This window comes from Amphiprion ocellaris, chromosome 12 (genome assembly GCF_022539595.1).
Source record: "Amphiprion ocellaris isolate individual 3 ecotype Okinawa chromosome 12, ASM2253959v1, whole genome shotgun sequence".
NCBI lineage: Eukaryota > Metazoa > Chordata > Actinopteri > Pomacentridae > Amphiprion > Amphiprion ocellaris.
This window is the reverse complement of record NC_072777.1, coordinates 17,517,664-17,543,924: the sequence shown is the minus strand read 5'-3', so window position 1 is coordinate 17,543,924 and position 26,261 is coordinate 17,517,664. Positions and strand designations below refer to the sequence as shown.

Sequence of the window (26,261 nt, the reverse complement as noted above, 5' to 3'; positions counted from 1 at the left end):
AATCATTGAATACAAATTAGACCATTGATGTGTAAGCCAATCAAGCCTTTAATAGTTTATTACCTATTATTGATTAATATGTAGCATAAAATTGTAAAAGAGAAGGTTTATTTTTTCCAAATTTTGAAACCCAAATGTCCTCCAATTCTGGAATGACCCTTGGGCTGCACCCCAAATACATGCTATGACAAATACTGTCTTAGTTACCATCATATATCAATAATACACACTATGCACTTGTGTAGACTATTATTTTTATTCCATTTCATTAAATCTTATTTAGTAATTTACTTGTTTAAATATCGGTTTATCTATCATAAATATTATATGTCCTGTTATTGAAATACTGCATGCTTACACGTCTCGCACACACGCTCACACAAACCGTCCACTGGCACATGAATGCCCAATGACCTCCCTCCTCCATCACACACACACACACACACACACACACACACACACACACACACACACACACACACACACACACACACACACACACACACACACACACACACACTTGGTAGAGTCCGGGACGGAGCATCATGGCGATAGACGGTAGGTACTCGGTGTCAGGTGTCCTGCTGCACCCGTGTGAAACTTTGCTCAGGGCTGATTGAGAACGCAGTTTAAACCCCACATTCTGTATTCACAGAGTTAGTTATTTTTTGTCCGGTTCCTTTTAAATTCCCGACGCGAGTACCGCAGTGCTGTGGAGGCGGGACAGCTAACTAGCAGCGCGCGGGTGATGCTGAAGTGCGGACAGCCGCACTGATGCAGGACGCTGTGATCCCTGCTCGCGATGTGCACGTCAAGTGATGCCCAAGTAAACAGAGGTGCAGACAGTCCCGGCGCTGTGATTGATCGAGTTAGATTGATCGAGTTAACACATTTGTAAAGTCACTGTTGAGGTAGACCCGTGACTACCGTTTCGTTTCAATATTTTACCGAAAATCATAGCGTGCTGCTGCTTAGCATCACATGGCAACTACTTTGTTTTGTTGCTGTTAAAGAACTACACTACTTGGCGGATGAATATGATGTATATTAGCCATCTGAAAAAGAACGATATGCGTTTGAAAACACTCTGCTGTTTCATGACGGCGCGTGCTGTTGGTTATCGTTACGGCTCTAACTGGTATCACAGCCTCCATGCCCACGGATATGTCTCTCCACGGTTACAGAAAGGGACCGGGACACATAACCGAACGGCCATAGAGAGTAGGCGCGTGCCTTGTCCCGTCAAGTTGTGGACACGGATACAGGTCCCATGTGTCACGTGCAGCCATGTGTGCAGCACTCACAGAGGTCTAGTCAGAGCCAGTCAGCAGCACACGTCTCAGCACAGGCACAACAGGAACAGAGCAGGAACCACTTCGCTATTAGATGGTCCACACAAATGAATGATCCATCCTCACAAGTCTGAATGGGATTTGAAATACTCTGAATGAATGTTCTAAAATTCTACAGTTTCATTTAGCAGATGCTTTTATCCAAAGCGAGAGAGTAGATACAACACAAGCAAGGATCTAGTCAGGAGAAAACAACCTGGATAAGTGCCATAAAACAAGTTCAAGTGTGATAATAGGACCATGGTGTCTACAGGCAGTGCAGATGTAATAGGATTTATGTAGTTTTTTTTTGCAGTCTGTCAAGTGCAAAGGTGTTCGGTGAAAAGCCTGGGTTTTAGTGTTTTCTTAATGACTGAGAGGGACTCTGCAGATTGAACAGAATTTGGTAACTCGCTCCACCACTGGGGAACCACAGAAAAGAAGAGTCTAGCTATGGACCGGCCCTGTTATGGTGGTTGTATCAAGCGCCTTTTGTTGGCTGAGCGTAGTGGGCAGGAGGGTGTGTAGACATGAATGAGTGAGTTCAGGTAGGAGGGAGCTGTTTTCATTGTAGTTTTGAATGCAAGTGTCAGACTTTTGAATTTTATGTGGTGGCAACTGGAAGCCAGTGATCTGAGCCGTGGCGTGATGTGCTGTTTTTAGTTGGTTGAAAACCAGATGTGCTGCTGCATTCTGGATCATCTGCAGAGGTTTGACCGTGCATGAGGGGAGGCCTGCGAGTAAGGAGTTGCAGTAGTCGATGCGTGATATTACGAGAGCCTGAACCAGGAGTTGTGTTGCCTGTTCATACAGGAAGGGTCTGATCTTGCTGATATTGGACAGGGCGAATCGACACGACCGAGCAACAGAGACCACATGAGCCTTGAAAGTTAGTGGGTCATTGATCATGACACTCAAGTTTCTGGCAGACTTTGTGGGTTTGAGTTGGGTTGATTTAAGCTAGATGTTGATTTCTTGTTGTATAGAGGGACTAGCTTAGATGACAAGGAGCTCAATCTTGGAGAAGTTGAGTTGAAGGTTCTGACTGCTTTTATGGACCTGTACACTACCATTCAAAAGTTTGGCGTCACCCAGACAATTTCATGTTTTCCATGAAAATTCATAGTTTTATTCATGTGCTGACATAACTGCACAAACATTTTCCAATCATCAATTAGCCTTTCAACACCATTAGCTAACACAATGTACTATTAGAACACAGGAGTGATGGTTGCTGGAAATGTTCCTCTGTACCCCTATGTAGATATTCCATTAAAAATCAGCCGTTTCCAGCTAGAATAGTCATTTGCCACATTAACAATGTCTAGACTGTATTTCTGATTAATGTTATCTTCGTGAAAAAAACTGCTTTTCTTTCAAAAATAAGGACATTTCTAAGTGACCCCAAACTTTTAAACAGTAGTGTATCTTGATGTCAAAGGGACTTCCAGTGTGTTGCACTCCATAGTGTCACTATTTGATTGTATTGTGGCGGATAAATGCAACGATCTCTTGTTTAAACCTAGACCACTTGTCATGGATGTTAATCAACCTGGAAAAAAAAACTATATGTTTTCTGTGTAGCATTTAAAGAATTACAGTAAGTGGAATGCTAAAGTGTAAAAATAAAACTTCCCAAAATAAATACACTTGCTGTGCAGCAGCATAAAAAGTAGTCGCAGAAGATGATGCTGACTTGATATATTTTTGGCAGTATTTTTAGGGCTGATATTGATGCTAATTATCAGTGATCAAGATGAATGATTTGTTAGTGACATTTCAGTAAAAATTTAATCCTTGGAGTCAAAATGTGTAATCCCTTATTGCTTATTTATGTGTTTTGCATGTTTATTTAAATAAGAACTTTTCACTATTTATACTTCAGTGTTTATTGACTAACACTGTGACATATAACTAATCAGATAGTACTGTGCGTGTGACGTTGGTCAGTCAACAGAGAGGTGACTACAGACAGACAGTAGCTGCCAGAGCAGAGCCAGTGAAGATCATTTTTAATTTCGTTTCTCTGGAATTAGTTAATGTCAGTTAAATTAACTCAAGAAATGTTGAATATTAGTCCTGATAATCGGCCAGGTTGATAATCAGTCAATATCTGTACTCAGTGTTTCATTACATAAACCGTTTAAAAACATTTTTAATGTATAAACTATATATGTAAGTAGCCTATAATATGTCCCACTTGAATTTAGTGGAATAAGAAGTATGAAGTAAAATAAAGGAAGGAAAGAGGTACAAATACCTCAGAATTCTGTTTAAGTACAATATTTGAGTAATTGTACTTTCTACATTCACTACTGCTTCTGTGGTACAGAGTGGAACCTGTATCAAGACTGAATAGTGTTAAGCAACAGGTTAAGACCTATTGCCACACATACTAAATGGCATTATCCCTTTTTATCACACAGCACAATCAGGAATGACCAGAAAATAACCCAGCACTGTGAATTTAGTTTATTTTCGTCCTCATTTGTATTCTGTTCCTTGGGTAGTTTGTACACATTTTTACAATATGTTGTTGTTTTTATATATGTTTTCAAATTCAATATTTAGTTCCTATGCTTTGTTAATCAGCCTTGTTTGGCACTGTAAGTTTCACTTTTTAATGTTTGAATAAATAGAACTTTAACTAGAGAAATCAACTCTTGATAATGTTGTCCAGGCTATTTTGAGTTAAGCTTCAAAGGATTCAAATATCTGAAAGTCAATATTTGTTACAAGTTGGTTGGAAACAATGACAACAGACAAAGATGTTCTAATAATTCTTGACTTTTCCAAATGAACTTTTGGGATGCATTATGGAAATCCTGTGTTTCTGGCCCTTGACCAGTATAAGACACTAATAATCAAGATATCTTAACCTCTGTATAGACCGTTATATTTTCAATCTGTATAAGGCCTCTAACTCCATGGAGGTGATTTACTAAATCACTGAAATACCCTGTAAAGGTTCAAAAATCCTTTTGTAAGATTTATTGACTTACACCAGGTAATTTGAAGTCAATTCTTACTGTTAACCAGTTAGATTTATTTTACACCTTCTTATGTTTATTTACAAAAGGGATTTTTAAAATTTAAATTATGTTAAATAAAAATAATGGCCCCTGAGGTGCACTAAATGTCCTTAGACCTGAGTTGAACCCGAGAGCCATTCTCAAAGGTCATAAAAACTGCATGTATAGAATCATCAGTAAAATCTGCTGAAAAGGTTTGGCAACTTTGCTCAAAAATACAGTTTAAAAATGGTTTTTCCCCACAGATTTTACTACTACTACGCATGTGCACAGTGGCACGACACCATGCTTGCATCAGTGCAGCAACACGATTAGCTGCATGTATCCTGGCCTGGCTGTTACTAAGAATGCAATAGATTTTTGGGGGCAGACATGGAACATGTGTTAGACAACTGCCATCTTTGGCATTACAGAAATACCCATAGATTACTATTCACGATTAGAAGTCCTTAAGTCCTGGAAATTGCGAGGTGGGCCCTCTATGGACCGGACTTGTTTGTCCAGCACATCCCACAGATGCTCAACTGGATTAAGATCTAGAGAATTTGGAGGCCAAATCAACATGTCAAACTTGTTGTTGTGCTCCTCAGACCATTCCTGACCCATTTTTGCTTTGTGGCACCGGTGCATTATCCTGCTGAAAGAGGCCACGGCCATCAGTGAATACCGTTTCCTTGAAAGGGTGTACATGGTGTGCAACAATGCTTGGGTAGGTGGTACGTGTCAAAGTAACATCCACATGGATGGTAGGACCCAAGGTTTCCCAGCAGAACATTGCCCAAAGCATCACACTGCCTCCACCGGCTTGCCTTCTTCTCATAATACATCCTGGCACCATGTGTTCCCCAGGTAAGCGACACAGATGCACCCGGCCATCCACGTGACGTAAAAGAAAATGTGATTCATCAGACCAGGCCACATTCTTCCATTGCTCCGTGGTCCAGTTCTGATACTCGAGCCATTGTTGGCACTTTCAGCAGTGCACAGGGGTCAGTATGAGCACTGTCACTGGTCTGCAGCTATACAGCCCCACACACAACAAACTGTGATGCACTGTGTTTTATGACACTTCTCTATCAGAACCAGCATTAACTTGCTCAGCAATTTGAGCAACAGTAGCTCATCTGTTGGATCGGACCACACAGGCCAATCTTCACTCCCCACCTGCATCAGTGAGCCTTGGCCATCCATGACCTTGTCACTGGTTCACCACTGTTCCTTCCTTGAACCACTTTTAATAAAAACTGATCACTGCAGACCAGAAACAACCCAGAAGAGCTGCAATTTTGGAGATGCTCTGACCCAGTCCTCTAGCTATCACAGTTTCAGTTTGGCCCTTGTCAGACTTGTTCAAATCCTTATGCTTGCCCATTTTCCCTGCTTCTAATACATCAACTTTGAGGACAAAATGTGTGCCATGATGAAGAGATAATCAGTATCAGTATACACACACACACACACACACACACACACACACACACACACACACACACACACACACACACACACACACACACACACACACACACATATATAAAACAATCCTTAACTCCCATCTCAACAACAAATACCACAAATACAGGGGTGCTTTTCTGCATAAGTTTGACTTAAGTCATCATCAGATTTGCAGAAAAGAAATGTTAGTAGACAACCCAATCAGACGAGATAAAAATATTAAATATCCACAGTCAAACAGTTGGTGTGCAAATGGAGGAAAACCATTACAGGTTTGAGAATGTATAAACTAAGACACTACTTTCCAAATTCAGAGCCAAGGCATGCTGCTGCTACACTCTTAACGTTAGACACCTTTATCACTTAATACTGAAGCACCGAGACAAGAGAGATAGTGTGTGAATGTATGTGTAAAAGGCTGTGGGTTTGTGCATGTGAAAAAAGCCATGCAAGTGTCAGTATCTTTCATTAACCTGAGCCTCAGAGGGATTATACATAAAACTAGGTTCCATCTTATTAACAAAATGTCCTAGTAGCAACTTAGTAAACCTAAAACATATTCATAATGTAGAAAAGCGTCTTCACATGAAAAGCAAATAAGAGTAGTTTTAATTACCCATTTGATTTTGTTTTTCTTTCTCTCTTGGTTCCAGCTAATCAGATTTATGGTTGCTGATGTGTACATCTGCCAGCTCATTTAACCTGAGGAAACAGCATATGTTTCTACAGTACATGGAATCATATTTTAACCTCTGACTCCCAACTTTCCATCTCTGTCTTTCTCCTAGGAGGGGGGAGAAACTGTGGTGTTCATGAGCTCATCTGTGCCAGACGAGGTAAGATGTGAAAGCCATCCGTGTCCCTGCAAAAATGTGTCTCCATAAACATAAAAGCATGTGTGCATTGTTAGCCTGTTTTTTTGTATGGCCATACTGAAATTAGTACGTCCAAAAAATGTATCTTAACTGCTTAACGTCCCTGTTTCCTGTGAATTTTTTTTTCTGGTGTCTGGTGCATTGAATGTTTATCTATATAGACCTCAGAAAGCATAATGTTTGTGTGTAAATTATGCATGGCATATCAAGTTTTAGTTCACTTCAGCAAAAGAAGGCAGCTGTGTGTTCATGATTTATTCATTAAGGAGGTTTTGTTTCCTATCTGAGGTCCATGTGTATAACAATTCTAGATTTCCTACACTTTTCAAGCAAGCATATCCTTATCTTACAATTAAGTCAAAATATCAATCATTTAATTCAGAATACCATTTATGATAAGAACATTTCAGTCGATGCCTCAACAATGTAGACACATGACAGGATAATTTGTCTTCTCAGTTTTTTTTTTTGGACAAACATTTACTCGAAACACACTCGCATTTGTCCAAGGTTATTATTTATTTGCTCTATTTACACTGAATGCTTCAGTGTCTGTGTTTTCATATTTGCTCATCAGCTTGCAGGGAAGTCATTGCCTGGAAAAAAAAAAGCAGATTGAATCCTGAGGCTCAATTCATAATCAAGAGTTCAGCCTCAGTTCACTCTGTAGTAACAGATTATTTGCTTATTATTATCCTGTTTATTCTGTTCAGACACATATATTGTACATGCACACATTTAGGGAGGATGGAATAGGGAGAAAGAGACGAATTGAAAAATCCCTTTTAATCTGCTATGCTGTTAAGAGACTTTCCTGATGATGGGTATTACATTAAAAATGGGTGGGTGAACTGTTTCAAAGGCTGACTTGCTACACAGCTCAACTTTCCAGTGTACATCGGTTGAGGTATCAAGTTGCTACAGGTGTCTAAATTATTCAGCTGTCTTTGACATTTACAGAGCAGGGCCATGTATGAATTGTCATCACATTGGGGCACAGGGCCTTAAGCTGTTCATTTTCAACAGACAGCTACTGTGCGGTGGTAGTAGAGGTCATTCTGGCTCAATCTGCACTTCCGTCAGCAGTGAGAGTTTATACGTAAGTCTGGGAAGTGCTGGAACACACTAAGTGTAAGGGATTTATTACATATCGGATTGCCTCAGAGCAACACAACTTTGTTTCTTCCTCTTCTTAGATCATTTACTATCTGTAGCTGCAGAAATACTGGTAGTGCAGCTTTTTTGGGAACAGCTGGTTTGAAAGAGGACATTCTTTTAGAGAAGGTAAGCCTCTGCAATAGCGCTCTTATCCACTTCTCTTGCCATTCTTGGAAATTTAGCATTCATCATTTTGTCAGTCTGCAGCGACAGTGGTCTCTGCCTGTTGCCATGGTGAGACAAGTGTGTCCATAATAAGTTCAATCTCTAGTCAGAATGTTTAAGAAAGTATGTTACTGCTTTCCTCTCTTCATTTCTCATTTGTGTCCTCAAGACTCCAGTTTTCACAGCAATGTAATGAGTGACAGTGATGGTTGTGATAGCTGTCGACTTTACTGGAATCGCTCTTATTTCTCTGTCTTGTTAGAGGGTTGCAACCAACAGTTATTTTCAAGATCAATTTTCATGCTTTGTTTAGTTAAAATATCAGAAAATTGTGAAAGATGTTTTTGTTTTTCACTTGTTTTGTCTGAACAAACAGTAAATCCTCAAAACTGTAAAGGTTGATTTTTTTTTTTGTATTTTTACCAGAGAAATGTCAAAAATTAAATTAATTAGTCAACTAGTTTATTAAGTCTTAGGCAAATAAAAAAATCATAAATATCCTGGTCAAGAGAGGCAGCAACAACATGAAACTTCAATCCATCACAGGGCTAATAGAAAGAGACAGACATACACATTCACTTTCACTTTAATCTACCATCCATGTCTTTGATCTGTGGGAGTAAACAAGGGCACCTGAAGGAAACTGTAGAGGAAAAACCCTGTTATATATTTTAATGACACAAATGAATATAAGGCTTTTTTCAGTAGGTCAGGTATCTGTGTTAACTTTGGTTTTGGTTGCTCGACAAATTTTTATGATTCAAATTTAGAACAGGTCAGAGCTGCAAACATTAGCCGATACATCCAGGACCAGTTTCCCCACAGCGAGGGAATGTCCATAGTAGCTGTGTGAGTTGTGCTTTTTGAAACCGAAACTTTTAACATTAGTTTCCTATCCTAGTGAGCCAGACATGTTAATGATTGTTACTTACAATCTGCTTAGAGCAGACAAACCCTGTTTACTGTCTTCCTTGCACTTGTGCTGTTTTGTTTTGATTCTAATAAAGTAAAAACAAAACCAAACATAACAGTACAAACTTTATAATTGATATACTCTAACCCATGCTCACAGCTTTAACATGTGGAGAGGTTCAAAGGCTATGACTTGTTATAATTATTAAGCTATGATTGGATGTTTGTCATTTAGGGGAGGGTTTTAACGGTCTGTGTAAATGTGCAAAGCTTGTATGATTGATGTCTCTCATAAAATACCAAGGGATTTATTCTTTAACATCTTCTGGGATCAAACTGTATCATGGCTGTATTCTGTGCCTCACTGAAAACCCTGACTCTTCATATCACAGAACCTTGCTCGCAGTTTCCTTTCTTTTACAACTTATTGTTTCCACAAAGGCATTCTTTGAAATGCAGTTTTTTCTTAATGCCTACTTCCTTTTTTAATCTGTTACTCTATGATGTGTTTGTGTGGTTGTCTAATAAGCGCAGGCCTAGCCTGTTTTTAGTGGGTTTACTGAGCCAACATTTCAGTTAGATGCAGTTCCTTTGAGGCGCTCATAAAAATAGCACAGGGCTGCATGGTTACATGAAGTATGGTTGGCCTACATACAGCACTGTAGATTGTATCTGGTATGCCTCTGAAGAGGAAAAAACACTGACTGTTTAAAAGCAGAAAAGCCTGATAAGCCAGAGTTGGAGGAGTTTTAATATTATGCCTATAATCTAACAAAATTATTCACAGTAGCAACATGGCAAACTGATCTCAAAACATTTGGAAAATATTTTGTGCTCAAAATAGCTCAAAATATTTTTTTTTCACTTGCAGCCATCTGTGGGAGTTTATTTATTTATTAACTTATTTATAACAGCAGATGTTTTTTTCAGAAAAAAATGCACTTTTACCTTCAACAAAATTACTGATATTCATCTGTCTAATTTATTTCTCTTTTTCTGTCTGTCTTATCTTTTCTTCCCTACCTCTTTATTTTCATTATTCTCCTCAGTCTCACCTGAGCTTCTGGGTGTCCTGTCTTCCATTGCAGCCTTCATGGCGTTGATGGCTCTGTTTTTTCTTTACCTCAGCAACAAACTGTCAGTGAGGAGTCCTGATGATCTGTCACATCTCAGTGGCTACAAGAAGAACCAGCCAGGTACTCAGTACTTACAGATTTACTACACTGGCTTCATTTACACACACTTTAGGATGACTATTGCATTTGTTGCGGTTCTACATTAATCATATTATGTGAAGTTCACCTTATTTGGTCACCCTCACACACCTGTGCCACGTGAAACAAAATCAAATCCAAGACAATGACAGCTTGCTGTGCTCATGCCCTCTAAATTGATATATTTGCTGTATATCTTCAAACAAGCTTTTCTAGCTTTCTATTGCACAGTAATGACATAAAAGAAAGGTCTTTATGACCGATGTTGCAACAAGAAAAGCACTCAGAGAGCACAGTACTCCGCCATGGCTGCTCATTCCTTTTGTCATTTCCGACGGATAAGTCCCCGTAAGTCTGCAGCAGTAGATTTGTAGTAGGATCGCAATCATGTGATTGTCAGTAGGCAGCTGACAGTGTTCACTTAGTCATAGTCATAGTGACACCGTGCTGCTATCTCGCAATGATACAGAAATCTTTAAAAAAAACTCCAGACTATAAGCCAGATCACTGCCAAAATCTAATCAATTGGTCATTGTGTCATTTCTGACCTTCCCTAAAAATTTCATCCAAATCGGTTAGTCTGTTTTTGACTAATGTTGCTAACAAACAAACAGACAGACAAACCGACGCCGATTGTCACATAACTCCACCGTGTTCCTTGGAGTAATAAGACTGATATTAATGTTACAGGTCTGCTTCCTTTGAGTGAACCAGATAACCACACTCTGCTAAAATTATCAAATGAGAGGACAGTTATTTTATATAATGGGCACAGTTTACCTTTTTATAGAATTATCCTTTTATAGAGATTAAAAACTTATTCCCAGGTATGTATGAGATGTATATACTTCAGTTGCCCCAAAGAACACTACATTACATAGATAAGACACCATTTGTTGATCTTATGCAAACTTAGAAGGAGCAGGGAGAGTAGAGTTTAATACTGATTTCTTTAGAATAACTTTGCATTCAGAATTTGTACTTAAACTGCTTTCAGGGTGGAATCCGATGTATTGATGTATCGTGTGTTTGTATCCTGTATGTGTGTGTGGCTGTATAGGACTTTTTAGCTGCATATTATTTTCTGTATAAGTCAAGGTGCATGATTGTTTTTCTGATTTCTTAATTATGCACATTCTACACTTCTAATGTGTCCTGTTTTGTTCTTAAACACGAGTTACGTTACAGCCACCGATGACGCTAACATTGCTGGTAGTTAACTGCAGTCTAAATCTTGCACTATTATCAATATAAACAGATGCTTCTTTTAATGTCTTCAGATCAGCTTACCAATCAGTTAACATCAAAACAGATTTTTTTGGAGTGCAGGCATCACTGCTGATAAATGAATACACACGTGCTGTGATTTCTTTCTAAAACCCATATTTTAATGTCTGAGCATGAGACATGATACAAGTGAATTTTTTACTATAATCATATTGGTGTGTACAGACTTGATAGCACACACTATGATATTGGCCCCACACCCAGGTAACAACCACATGTCCGTGTCAGTGCGTCTGATGAGCTAATCTAGTGGTCAGCGTGGTGACAGGATCCCTGGCTGAGAGATGGCCTTCTTCAAGAGCTTCCAGCAGAACCTCCCATCTGTCAACATTTCCTCCATCTTGGACTCAGTCACTAGTCGCGTAGATGACCTGGCCAACGCTGTCAGCGATGTCACTTATGCTGTCAGTGACCAGCTGACTGAGCAGGTTACCACAATTATCAACAAGGTGGAAGATGGGGAAAACAGCAGCAGCCAGGAGCCAGGTCAGGCGTCTGCCGCATCAGAAGGGAAGGCCAGCAATAAAAGCATGTGGCAAATGCAGAGAGACTCAGAGACAGGTAACACAAGCTCAAAAACCAACCAAAGCAGTGATACAATGGAGGCAGAGCAGACTCCAAGCCAGCTGGAGTGGGAATGGAGGGATGGATGCTGGCGAGTTAAAAAGACGGAAGCTGAGTTAATACAGGAAGAGATGAGGAAGAAAGAGGAGAAGGAACAACAGGAGAGGAGAGAACAGCGGAGAAAAGAGAAACGAGAGAAGCAGCTTGAGAAAGAAGCCCAGTCTCAGAGAAACCAAGAAGAATCCCAGGAGGGAGGGCAAGAGGAGGAAGTTCATGTTTTAGACAAGACAGACAATAGTAGTGGACAAGACAGAAAGGCATGTGACAGTGGACACCAGTCAGCTACTCAACAGACAAGTGAGGACTGTGATAAAACTCCTCATTCGACTGGCAGTGATACTGAAAGTAGGTTATCAAAACAGCAAGAGCAAAGTGGGGAAGAGAAGGAAGAGATGGAGGACTGCCCTGAGAGAGAGGGAGACGCTGCGAAAGACCTTGAAATTTCTTTGTCCACAATGAAAAAGAAAAAGTCACACAAGAAGAAGGGAAAAGATGCAAAGGAGGGCTCGAAGAAATCAGAAAAAGCTCCGGCTGAGGAGAAGAAAAAGGAGAAAGGCAAGAAAGGCAAGAAGAAAAAAAAAGGAAACCAAGGTTAGAGGGTGTGTTGCTTCTCTTTCACCATCACTCTTTGAATCTCTACTTCTGCTCATATTTCCAAGCTCTTACCCCAGTCACCTCTTCAGAGTGTTGTGTGCCAGTTTCAGCAGTTGAATCTTGACTCTTTCCTTCAAATATTGCAACCTTTAATTTTTGCAAGATAAATGTAATGTTTGAACTAGACTATTCATGTGTCCCGTGTAGAGGGAGTTTTATCAGACAGTGAGGAGGAGGGGAGCCCCGAGGCTGTGGCCCAGCAGAGCACAACGTCTGCATGGAGCAGCAAATGTAAGCAGTCAGCTGAGCAGGGAGGATACAGCAGCGAGGGCTCCAGTGAACGTGGTGAGAAGATACATGGACTGTACTCATGTTATGTAAAATCAGGGAACATAAAACACACAATTTGATACATGCATGATAACACAGATGATACATGCACAATACACCTGACATGGAAACTGATTATAGTTTACTGCTATGGTGTACGGCTCTGGCATTAAATATACTACATACACTATATTGCCAAAAGTATTCGCTCACCTGCCTTGACTTGCATATGAACGTAAGTGACATCCCATTCCTAATCCATAGGGTTCAGTATGACGTCGGTCCACCCTTTGCAGCTATAACAGCTTCAACTCTTCTGGGAAGGCTGTCCACAAGGTTTAGGAGTGTGTTTATGGGAATTTTTGATAATTCTTCCAGAAGTGCATTTGTGAGGTCACACACTGATGTTGGACCAGAAGGTCTGGCTCTCAGTCTCCGCTCTAATTCATCCCAAAGGTGTTCTATGGGGTTGAGGTCAGGACTCTGTGCAGGCCAGTCAAGTTCATCCACACCAGACTCTTTCATCCATGTCTTTACGGACCTTGCTTTGTGCACTGGTGCACAGTCATGTTGGAAGAGGAAGGGGCCAGCTCCAAACTGTTCCCACAAAGTTGGGAGCATGGAATTGTCCAAAATGTCTTGGTATGCTGAAGCATTCAGAGTTCCTTTCACTGGAACTAAGGGGCCAAGCCCAGCTCCTGAAAAACAACCCCACCATAATCCCTCCTCCACCAAACTTTACACTTTACACTAAAGCATGCCGCAACTGGACTCTAGAGCAGTGGCCTTCTGGTCCAACATCAGTGTGTGACCTCACAAATGCGCTTCTGGAAGAATGGTCAAAAATTCCTATAAACACACTCCTAAACCTTGTGGACAGCCTTCCCAGAAGAGTTGAAGCTGTTATAGTCGCAAAGGGTGGACCGACGTCATACTGAACCCTATGGATTAGAAATGGGATGTCACTTACGTTCATATGCGAGTCAAGGCAGGTGAGCGAATACTTTTGGCAATATAGTGTATATTAAATATAAAGGTAGCTAGAGAAGGGCTCAGTGCATCAAGAAAGGTCCCCCAATCACACTCACGGGCAATTTAGAATAATCAATTAACCTCAGCATGTTTTTGGACTGTGGGAGGAAGCCGGAGTACCTGGAGAAAACCCACGCATGCACAGGGAGAAGATGTAAACTCCATGCAGAAAGATCCTGGGAAGCCCGGGACACGAACCGGGGATCTTCTCGCTGCAAGGCGAAAGTGCTAACCACTAAGCAACTGTGCAGCCCACAATAACATATATTCTGATTGAAATATTTTACCTCCTCAGAGAAGTTGATGATGAAGTAAAATAATCAGAACCAAGATGCCATATATTTAACTAAAGAGTTCATATTATACTATATGGCTTTCCCTCATTTCCCTGGTGTCTTACATTTCTTCAATTTTATTTATTTTATTATATAGCTGCATGTAAAAGCCCAAAGTCTGCAACAAAAATAGATAAACTCTTTATCTGTCTGAAACGCCTGGTTTATAGTCCAGGCTTTTCTTTTGTTAACTATCTATGTCACCATGTAACACATTTTCAGAATGCCTGCCTAGCAACTAGTTTGGCCACTAGCTCCACACTCATGGTACATTCCCACTAAATGCAAAGGCTTACAGCTGTCACACTGTCAAATCATCAAGTACATGAGGACATGGATGTGGTCGTCCTGCCTCCCTACACAATGTGCAGAAACTAGGCATGAATAGTTTAGGGAAGAAGTCTGGTAGGAAACGTATCTTTAAGTGACAGCATCTATTTTCTGTTGTGCTTATTTTTTCATGTTTGAAGAGATATTTTTCTTTTTAGTCAAACGTCCATATAGGATTTAGACATGAACAGTGCTTTCCTGACTTTGGGAAGTATTGCTAAACTGTATAAACTCTGTAATATAATAAACAGGATCAGCAGTGATCAACTGAGCAGCTTATCAAATTGCGAAGTCCAAATGGACTTTTTGAATGTAGTGTCTGGCCAACTCAACAAATCAAAGCAGACTGTGCTTTTCAGGAGGGCCTTAAAGAGACGAGCTAACGATGCGTTTCAGCTTGAAAGAGGTGCTGCAGGAATGTACAGTATTTAAAAAATATTTTGTTTTTGAAATATGCATATATGTAAGCAAGCATATTCTAGCACATTGCAAAAAAATAAAATTGTAAACCTGTAAATGTTCATAATAGGAACTCCTCAATACATGAGATGAAACACTGCATGACTCTCGAAACTTTGGAAATTCAACAAGAACTTAAAATAACATGAGTTTGATGACCTCAGCTCAGAACTGGTAGAGTTGAAGAGGTTTACCTGACTCCGTGTTTGCCTGTATGTTGCATACCTAATGAGTATTCCTGTAGAGCACAGACTGTCTGTCTCCAGTAACACTCCTTCAATATCGCATTACTTCTGTGTCCCTGTTTGTCACTGTTGTGAAGCAGCCAACAGCATTCAGAGGATAAAGAAAGATTCCTCCCTCTGTGAGCTCCAGCCTCCCCCATACCAAGATGAGGTCTCCGTTGCCCGCATGTCATCTCGTTCCCAATCAGAAAGGGGGACCAGGAGGGGGTCCATCCAACAGCGCTGTGACAGCCCCCTCTGCTCCAGTGAGGCTAGTGTGGACCAGGACACTGAAAGCTACCTCAATAAAGCCTGTGAAGAGGACATACCCAGTGATAGCACTGCTGTTCTAGGTCCAGAGGTATGATCATAGTTACCGTTTCCCCTCCCTTACATGTCTTCAAGCAGCACATAAACAGAGTCAACATACCGTGTCAATGGTTTATTTCGATTTTTACTGCCCTGTAGTTTGATGGAATTATAACAAAGACAGCACAAAAAATAATAATACACTTGTGTTTTTCTAATGTCATGCATTTGTCATTTATGTTTGAGGACTAATGTAGTCAGATAACTTCGAAAAATGTTCTTACAGTTAAAGTGTCAGCTACAGTTACAGGTCATCTTTACTCAGGGACAACGGAATGGGTAAAGTGTTGCTAGTACTTATTTAACCCTCTGTTTTGCCCCTGTAACATTATTCCTCACTGTGGGCTCATTTTTCACTGCAATATAAAGTCCTGCAACTCTATGGAAAACAATAACTATGGCTAGAAGTAGAGGGAGCTCAGAAATGTCCTCTGTGCAGTATGACAGTTAGAATGCCATCCATCCATCCATGCATTTGCTTATCTTCATTAGAGTCGCAGCAGGTTGGTGGTGGGGGTGAGGGTGAGACTAAGCGAAGGCATGGGTCACCAGTCTAGCACAGGGTTACATATACAGACAAACAATCACACTCGCATTCACACCTACAGACAATTTAGAGTTACCAATTAACCTCAGCATGTTTTTGGACTGTGGGCTGTCAACTGTGTACCAACCTGACTTCTGCACAACACAACTGATGGTCCCAACTCCATAAAAAGGCAATAAATCCCACAAATTAACCTTGACAAGGCACACCTGTGAAGTGAAAACCATCTCAGGTGACCACCTCATGAAACTCATTGAGAGAAGGCCAAGGATTTGCAAAGCAGTTATCAAAGCACAGGGTGGCTATTTTGAAGAATCTAAAATATGAAACATATTTATTTCACAATTGTTTGTTAGCTACATAATTCCATATATCTTGCGTCATAGTTTTGATGTTTTCAGTATATATCTACAATGTAGAAAGCAGTAAAAATAAAGAAAAACCACTGAATTAGAAGGTTTGTTCAAACTTTTCAGTGGTTGTGTAAGTGTCATTCTATTTTTTTATTTTTCAGTAAATAAACTCTCAATACTTTGTAATACCTGAAAGATCTTCTTTCTAAAGAGGATTTATTCAGTGTAACAGAGGGCAGCTGGAATTTTTTGAATGTCTGGGTACATAAAACAGGATTTTTTAAAAGTCTGTGAAAACCTACAAGTTTTACACTAACAGCTGGTGCCAGGAAGATAATGCAGACTGTTTTTGCTGGTTTGTACGTTCAGGATGGTCCTGGTCCTCAGCTCCCCACAGCCTACGAGCCAGAGCCCCTTGCCAAATATGGCACGCTGGACGTTGCCTTTGAGTACGACTCCAATGAGCAGTGGTTGGCTGTCACGGTCACCGCAGCAACCGACATCCCTGCTCTCAAACAGACAGGCAACATCTCGTGGCAGGTTCATCTGGTCCTGCTGCCCACCAAGAGGCAACGGGCTAAGACCGGCGTGCAGAAGGGTCCATGTCCAGTGTTCACAGAAACATTCAAGTTTTCCAGGGTGGAACAGGAGGCCCTGGGGGACTATGCTGTTCGCTTCCGCTTGTACAGCATAAGGCGGATGAAAAAAGAGAAGGTCTTGGGAGAGAAGGTCTTCTACCTGACTAAGCTGAACCTGCAGGGCAAGATCGCTCTACCTGTCACTCTGGAGCCTGGCTCTGAACTTACAGTGAGAACACTTTGTGATGTTATATCTTCATATCTTTCTCTGTGCATTTTAGTTTAAGCACCTGAACATATCAAATGTAGGCCTTTTTCTACTTTAAGTTTCCTTTCATTGCACATGATTTATTGTTTTGTGTTGCAGCTATTTCCCAGGTTTATTAATTGTTGTTTTTAATGGGTTGAGTTATAAAAGAATGAAGGAAAACATCTCTTTCCTCACCTCTTTCCTCTCCGTCCTTAAAAACTTTTCTGTGTTTTTCCTTGCCAGGGTTGCGGTTCTCTTGTAAGTGTGTCTCGCAGTGCAGGAGCTCTGTCCTACCGCTCTGCTGAGGAGTCCATGCCAGAGATCCTCCTGGGTCTCATCTACAACTCTGCAACAGGACGGCTGTCGGCTGAGGTTATTCAGGGAAGCCACTTTAAAACCACAGCGTCTGACAAACCTGTCAGTAAGTACACAAGTTTTATTGTTGGGTTTTGTGCCAGCTTGGAGTGAGGTGATGAGTGATGCTGTATTTTCTATTAGTAAAATTCTCTGTAATACCTCTTCCCCATGGGGTGCTCATATATTTCAGGTAATTGTTTTGGCAAACCAGATGGGCAAGACTCCTAACAGCATGCAACGAAAACAAAATCATTACATTTAAATGTTTCCTTGAAGCATTGCCAACTATTTAATAACCTAAGGTATTAAAGTCATAATGCCAAAGCAACTGCTTGTGAAAATCAGAGTTCCCATGAACCTTCTGGTGTATGTCACAATCTTGAAACTACTCTCTCTCTTTCTTTTTTGAACATTGTGTCTGCCGTGGTGTGTGTCTGCCACAGATGGTCTGTTTTGTTGTGTAAGACACTTCGTAGGGGGACAACTTTATATCATGAGAGGTAAGACAACAGTAAATTACTTGTAACATTTTCTACAGCCATAGATTCTGTAAATTTTCTACAGCGTTTGTGGACATTATGTTTATAAACCCAGAACTGCACATTATGCGATCATCATCATTAAAATGATGTGGGATTTGCTCAGTTTGTTGTGTTGTTAGCATGAAAAAGTGCATCCAACTCTCTAAAGTCATAGTTACCATTTCAGGAAATATGCACGTTAACTTTCCTTGTCAAGAGATTGGATCCATGCCACCCTCATGTGTGTACTTCAACTATAAAGCTAGAACTGGGTGACCAGGTTACCGTCAACTTGAGGCAGGGGAAACCTGACACACTTGGGCAGATGCTGAAACAGTAGGACAGAGGCAGGCTAGGTATTTGGCCTGTTGTCTGCATACAAACTGAGTATACAGACATCAAACTCTTGGCAAGGAGGTTTTCCAAAATGTCCACCTGTTTTTGTTCACTACTTTACATTGAACGTCACTTTCCAGGTTCAACCCTATAAATTACCTGGTTGCAACAATAAAACATCAGATTTTTTTTTATACATATATATATATATATATATATATATATATATATATATATATATATATATATATATATATATATATATATATATATATATATACATATATATACATAAGCGTCAGTTCACCCAAATGACTACAAAGACCTGTAAAGGCTACTTGGTATTTGAGAACTCTGTTCCTGAGATTCCTGTCAGGGCAGAAATAAGGTAGTTGTTGTCTTTTCTGAGTTTAACCCATCAGCCCTGCACAGCAGTTTATTCAGAGTCAATCTGAAGTATTTACCCTAGAGTAGGTACCTTTTTTTCTATCACAAGGACATTCCTGAAAAACATTATACAAGGGTTCTTGTGATTGGCACATGCCCAAAATTTGGGCCACTCCAAAAATGGCCCAAGAGTTGCTGCAGTAGAAAATGACCTTTTGTCTTGTGAAAACTTTCGATTTTTAAAAGTAAGTGGTGTTATTTCTAGAAATACCACTTGCTACTGAAGACTTTCAGTGCCATTTCTTGTGCTGAGAGTGTCATGAACAGAATTCTTTTTACCTCCATTGCACTGATATAGCAGCTGAAAAACTCAATATACAATATACACTACTGCCCAAAAAATTTGGGGTCAGCCAGACAATTTCATGTTTTCTATGAAAACTCACACTTTTTTTCATGTTTTAACATAACTGCACAAGAGTTTTGTAATCATCAATTAGCCTTTCAACACCATTAGCTAACACAATGTAGCATTAGAACACAGGAGTGATGGTTGCTGGAATTTGGCCTCTGTACTCCTATGTAGATATTTCATTAAAAGTCAGCCGTTTCCAGCTAGAATAGTCATTTACCACATTAACTAAAAAAAATGCTTTTCTTTCATAAATAAGGACATTCCTAAGTGACCCCAATCTTTTCAACAGTAGTGTAAATCAATGAAGATATTTAACTTGAATATTATATTCATTGAGATCAGATGTGTTATTTAAGGGTTCCCTTGTTTTTTGTTTTTTTTTGAGCAGTGTAAATTTCCACATATCTTTGTGTAATTTGGGTTAACTAGCTTTTTGATTCCATAATTAGACCCCAAGAATAAAAATGATAGTTGATTTTGGGTACCATTATTAAAAACTAGCACTGTTACTGTATTTAATGTTAGCTACAGGCTCACATCACACCACTGGGTGGCACTGTCTCACTGGTCTCCCACAACTCCTTCCAGACACCTATGTGAAGCTGACCATGCTGGACTCTAAGGGGAAAGAGATGTCAAAGTGTAAGACGGCTGTGTGTCGAGGCCAACCCAACCCCACCTACAAGGAGACGTTTGTCTTCCAGGTGGCACTCTTCCAGCTGTCCGAGGTGTCACTGGTGGTGTCGGTGTTCTGCCGCCGGAGCAGCATGAGGCCCAGGGAGAGGCTGGGCTGGGTCTCCCTGGGCCTCAACAGCACCAGCGAGGAGCAGCAGGTCCACTGGACAGAGATGAAAGAAGCGGAGGGACAGCAGGTCTGCCACTGGCACACACTTACTGACACATAGGAGGATGATTTTTTTTAAAGACTGACCTTCAAGTAAGAGCATTTCCAGAACAATCAGAGGTTTGGGAGAGCAAGACGCACCTTGTGAGATGTGTGTTGTGTTTGTTGCATACAGCTGTGAAGATGGGCACAGGTTCCCAGTCTTCACTGCCAGGCTGCATGGAAACCCTTTAATCTGCCACTTTTCTCCGAAGCAGACAGACTTTACTGATGGAGGTTCCAGTTCCAGCCTATTTGTGGACAAAAAAATGCAGTGGCAGACAGAAAGTGAATGGCATTATACTGACTGGATCACTCAAGGACAGAATGAAATGGTTTGTTTCCAAGCGATTCTGTTCACAGCAAAATCTGCATGTACACTAACTGTTTACAGGACAAAGTTAATACACTTCAAAATATTTTCGGGCTCTGAATCTTGGACCAAAGAGCTGGGTCCAGGACTAGCAGATTCTTTTCTATTACTTTTGGGCTTCTCTGGACTTCAGCTACCACCAGCATACCAGACATTTCTCTATCAGTTGTAGCCACTGACAAAAGTGAATGCAATGAGAAGACTGTTAAAGGGCCTACAAGATGCTGCAACTCTGCTTACAAACTATGCTTTGTACAGTTTGTTTACATAACCATGACATTATGCAAGACCAATTCATTCATTTCTCCTTTTATGTTTTTGGATTACCTGTCACGGTGTACCAGTTTTATGGGTGTCTCTCTGGGGTACGTGTTACACAAAGATCTTTTATTTTTACATCATGGACTTGCATAACTTAATACACTATGCATCTGACTCCACTTTAAATGGGAAGAATGCAATTCTTTCTTCTTGTGCTTGCTGAGTCTCTTACAGAATTGGACACGGCTCTTCATGCCACTGGTATCAAAGAGCAGCTTCCTTTCCTGTGTAGTACAGATTGAGCCTGTTTCACCATTCAGCCTTCTGACAACTCAGCCATGTTCATTCATGTAGAAACACGGTGCTTCTCGCTGAGGAAGAATATGCAGAAACCTGTGCAGTCCAATAAACGTGGCTGTCTCTGTGAGGCAGTACCGATGAGAAACCTCGGCTATGTTTGCTGTGAAGTGAGTTTGAATGGCAAACTGCGAAAGAGATCTTTTTTTCTAATTTCAAATGAAGTGTATTAATAAATAAAGGCAACAATAAGCAAAAAAACATTCTCTAGTGCTATGAGAAATGTGATTATACCAGCAACGTGTTCATCTGGAACAAAGCCAAGTTTTAATTGTCATCTGAAAGAGCAGCTATGAGTCAGAAAATTCCCCAAAAGACTACTGAGGACTCAACAGCTCCACCCATGTCACAGTGAATGAAACCCTCTCCCCTTTCTGCTGGCTGACACCGAGGGGTGTGGGATGCATTTTTTTTTTTTGGTATTGTCCCAGTGAAGTCACATTTGAACCCTCAGTCTGGGTTAGGGGGCTTCAACCTCACCTTGTCCCTTTACTTCTTCTGCTGGGACACATTGCTAGAAAGCTGTATTTTCTTCAGTGAAAGATCATTTTGCAGGAATTTGATGAACACCAGATGTCCAACTTTTTTTTTTTTTACTGCTGAAATAAGTACAGCAACTAGAGTGCTTTTGTCACAAGTTCTGTTACACCCAAACACCTTTTCATTTTCTTCTGAAAAGTTATCTTAAATGTCAGGGTCCAGCAGTCTGTTTGCTTACCTTTAATCTTCATTGACATTGACATTGACACAATTTTCACCATTTCAGCTTTGTACACACCACAATGGACTTTAAATGAAACAATCAAGATGTGCTTTAAGTGCAGACTTTCAGCTTTAATTTGAGGGTATTTAGATCCAAATCAGGTGAACAGTCTAAGAATTACAACACATGTTATATACTTTTTAGTGGACCAAAAGTAATTGGACAAACTAACATAATCATAAATCAAATTTTCTCTTTTAGTATTTGGTTGCAAATCGTTTGTAGTCAGTGACAGACCCAAGGCTCTAACCCATAGACACCACCAGATGATGGGTTTGGTCCCTGGTGATGCTCTGCCAGGCCTCTACTGCTGCTGTCTTCAGTTCCTGCTTGTTCTTGGGGCATTTTCCCTTCAATTTTTTCTTCAGCGAGTGAAATGCATGTTCAGTTGGCTTCAGGTCAGGTGATTGACTTGGCTCTTTGGTTCCCTTTGGTTGCTTTGGCAGTATGCTTTGGTCATTGTCCATCTGCACCGTGAAGCACCGTCCAATGAGTTCTTAGGCATTTGAATGAATATGATCAGATAATGTTGCCTGAAACACTTCAGAATTCATCCTGCTGCTTTTGTCAGGAGTCGCATCATCAATAAACATAAGAGAACCAGTTCCATTGGCAGCCATATGCCCACGCCATTATACTACCACCACGATTCACTGATTCAGTTCCTTCCCTTCTCCAGACTCGTCTCTTCCTGTCATTCTGCTACAAGTTGATCTTTGTCTCGTCTGTCCATAGGATGTTGTTAGAGAACTGCACAGGCTCTTTTAGATGTTCTTGGCAAATTCTAATCTGACCTTCCTGTTTTTGAGGCTCACCAATAGTTTCTCACTTTGTGGTGAACCCTCTGTATTCACTCTGGTGAAGTCTTCTCTTAATTGTTGACTTTTACCTTCTGGAGAGTGTTCTTGATCTGGCCAACTGTTGTGAAGGGGTTTTTCTTGACAAGGGAAAGGATTCTTCTGTCGTCCACCACACTGTTTTCCAAGGTCTTCTGGGTTGTTTGGCGTTACTGTGCTCACCAGTGCATTCTTTCTTTTTAAGAATGGACCAAGCAGTTGATTTGGCCACACCTAATGTTTTTGCCATTTCTCTGATGGGTTTATTTTGATTTTTCAGCCTAATGATGCCTTGCTTCACTGATAGTGACAGCTCTTTGGACTTCATATTGAGAGTTGACCTCACCAGATTCCAAACATAAATAGCACACTTTGTCTCTTAAAAAGGTGGAGGCACATGTATAATGTGCTGTAATTCCTACACGATTCACCTGATGACATTGGGTTCCAGACTTCAGGCTGTCATTGACAGCAATGGATTTGCAACCAAATAGTAAAAGTGATAATTTGATTTATGATTGTTTGTTTGTCCCATTACTTTTGGTCCCTTAAAAAGATGGAGGACACATATAAAATGAGTTGTAATCCCTACACCTGATTTGTATGTAAATACCCTCAAATTAAAGCTGACAGTCTGCACTTAAAGCACATCTTGATTGTTTCATTTAAAATCCATTGTGGTGTGTACAGAGCTGAAAAGCTGAAAATTGTGTCAATGTCCAAATATTTATGGACTTGACTGTATTATGTATTTTAACATCAACTCTCAGTAGGTTTTTGTGTTGAATCTCCCATGCTTTCCAGAATTAATTGGGTGACACAGATCTGTGACATCAACATTCATAACATTCTATTAACCAGCAAGATGTCATTTTCTCTAGGGCTGCAACCATTTTTCTTTTTCTTTTATTTTCTAGATTCGAGTCATTATTAACACAAATGCACATCATGACAATCTTGAGTTTCCAATGACTCCTATGATGGAATCATTATAACTCATTCATCTTTGTAACAAAAGAAAACAGTCATACATTTTGGTTCTTTCCTAGATTTATTACAGGTCTTCTGGAAATAATGCAAAATCAGCTGACCAACTAAATTTGTTGACCGTCTGACACAAATTTGTCCTTCATCACAGTCCACAGGTTCTTGATGGGGTTAAAGTCAGGATTTCAGGGAGACAAATCTTAAACCTTAATTTTAGCCTGATTTAGACATACTTTTAATCCTTTTTGATGTGTTTGGGGACAATGTCTTGTTGGAAGATCCAACTGCGTCCAAGACCCAACCTTCTGACCAATGATACTACTTTTTTCAAAAGAAAAAGGTGGAGGTAATTCTTTCTTCATTATTAAATTGATTTTGTGTAAAGCACCAGTTCCAATGCCACCAAAACAGCCCCAGAACATAATACGACCACCGTGCTTGACAGTAGATTTTGGTGTTCTTGGGGTTAAATGCCTCACCTTCTCTCCTCCAAACATATTTCCAGTAATTGTGGCCAAATAGCTAAGTCTTTGTTCCATCTGACCACAGAAGTCATGCCTTTAGGTGTAGCTTCTAGATAACTGATTCTTTCTTGCACAGCAGCCTCTTAGCTCAAGCTACGTAACACGCTGGACTGTGGACAGTGACACCTGTGATCCAGCAGCTTCTAATTCATTGCAGAGCTGCTTTTTGATGGTTCTTGGTCGACTCTTGACCATCCTGACCAACTGTCTCTCAGCAGCAGGTGATAGTTTGTGTTTTCTTCCTGATCGTGGCAGTGACACAACTGTATCATGCGTTTTATACTTAAGATTGTTTGCACAGATTATTTTAGGATCTCTAGCTACTCTGAAATTACTCCAGGTGACTTTCCTGACTCAATGATTTGCTTTTTCAGATCTTTGTTGCGCTCCTGAGACATTCCTTTTGTTGTGTTTATGGCTGAGTCTAATCGGAGTATCAATTGGGCCCAATTTAAATTGGCTCAGAGGAGTGAGCAACTGCAGTCAATTGTAGTCATACACAAAAAGTATGCCACTAAGAAAATTACCAAATCACCAAAACTGATAGTTCAAGTTGCTCCATGTATGTATTTTTGACCCAGCAGATTTTGTCTCATTTCCAGAAGACCTATAATAAGTCTATGAAAGAACCAAACTCATGATTTTGTTCTTGTCAGAAAGATGCATGTATTTCAATTACTTCATAACAGAATATTCATTGTTATACGAGTCTTTGGAAACTCAAGACAGCCATAAAATACATGGTCTTTACAAATCTGTGTAAACTTTTGATCACAACTGCAGCTGTTCGGTCTTTAAATGTCAGGAAATATTAAAAAAATGTAGCTTGCGGTTTCCCAAAACCCAAGATGCCCACGAAGCTCAAATGTCTTGTTCTGTCCACAACCCAAAGATATTTAGTTTACTGTCAGAGAAGGAACTGAACCAGAAATTATTCATATTTATGAAGCTGCAATCACAGAATTCAGATTTTTTTTCTTAAAAGGATACTTATACCAGTTAATGGATTGCTAAAATAGATGGTGACTGATTTTATATTGAAAACTAAATAATTCACCATTGCAGCTCTAGTTTTTAGACCTTTAAAAAAAAACAAAAAAAAAACGGATTGAACAAACAAGCCAAACCAACGTTTTTCTCCTGTTTAACATCTTAAGGCTATGCTAACGCGAAGCTGACTGCAGCTTCACTGTTATAAATCTAACATTAATCCTCTACTAGAAAGCTAATAGGAAGTTATACTATCATTCAAAAGTTTGAGGTCACTTAGAAACGTCCTTATTTTTGAAAGAAAAACATTTTTTTAAATGAAGATAACATTCTTCAGAAACAGTTTACAGTTTAGACATTGTTAATGTGGTAAATGACTATTCTAGCTAGAAACGGCTGATTTTTAATGCAATATCTACATAGGGGTACAGAGGAACATTTCCAGCAACGATCACTCCCGTGTTCTAATGGTACATTGTGTTAGCTAATCATGTTGAAAGGCTAACTGATTATTAGAAACCCTTGTGCAATTATGTTATGCTAGCACATGAATAAAAGTGTGAGTTTTCATGGAAAACATGAAATTGCCTGGGTGACCTCAAACTTTTGAACGGTAGTGTATTTCTCAAAACGTGCTGATATTTTTGGAAAGGAGATGGATACATTTTAACAATATTGAGAGTTTTTATTTCCATTCATCTGGCCTTCAATGGTATGTTTCACGCTGTCATCTGTCAACAGTCTGGTACAGCGCAAGCAGCACTTGCAGGTGGCTGGAGCCTCGCCCACAGTCCTGGATCAGACCCAAGAGCACATA

The 26,261-nt window shown here is 40.1% G+C and overlaps 1 protein-coding gene across 4 annotated transcripts; it reads left to right on the top strand.

Moving 5' to 3' along the window:
• The first annotated feature begins 520 nt into the window (after positions 1 to 520).
• syt14b (synaptotagmin XIVb) lies at positions 521 to 21,432 on the top strand. 4 transcript variants are annotated; one of them, XM_055015777.1, is made up of 10 exons: positions 529 to 558; positions 6,607 to 6,654; positions 10,057 to 10,124; positions 11,634 to 12,644; positions 12,855 to 12,992; positions 15,456 to 15,718; positions 16,996 to 17,433; positions 17,698 to 17,875; positions 18,255 to 18,311; positions 20,059 to 21,432. In XM_055015777.1, exons 4-10 carry the CDS (start codon positions 11,714 to 11,716, stop codon positions 20,373 to 20,375), a joined length of 2,322 nt encoding a protein of 773 aa, XP_054871752.1. In that variant the 5' UTR covers positions 529 to 558; positions 6,607 to 6,654; positions 10,057 to 10,124; positions 11,634 to 11,713; the 3' UTR covers positions 20,376 to 21,432. The 4 variants fall into 4 exon arrangements, with proteins under 4 accessions (XP_035813966.1, XP_054871752.1, XP_054871751.1 ...); XM_055015776.1 differs by lacking the exon at positions 529 to 558 and adding an exon at positions 7,890 to 7,977 and having other exon boundaries at positions 9,978 to 10,124; XM_035958073.2 differs by lacking the exon at positions 11,634 to 12,644 and having other exon boundaries at positions 521 to 558; positions 9,978 to 10,124.
• The last annotated feature ends 4,829 nt before the right edge of the window (positions 21,433 to 26,261 follow it).

What these genes read in the sequence shown, in the direction of transcription:
- syt14b (XM_055015777.1), top strand. Translation starts at nt 11,714, where the DNA reads ATGGCCTTCTTCAAGAGCTTCCAGCAGAACCTCCCATCTGTCAACATT. An exon ending in CGAGGGCTCCAGTGAACGTG is followed by an intron (nt 12,993 to 15,455) that starts GTGAGAAGATAC and finishes ACTGTTGTGAAG; the next exon opens with CAGCCAACAGCATTCAGAGG. An exon ending in AGCGTCTGACAAACCTGTCA is followed by an intron (nt 17,876 to 18,254) that starts GTAAGTACACAA and finishes TGTCTGCCACAG; the next exon opens with ATGGTCTGTTTTGTTGTGTA.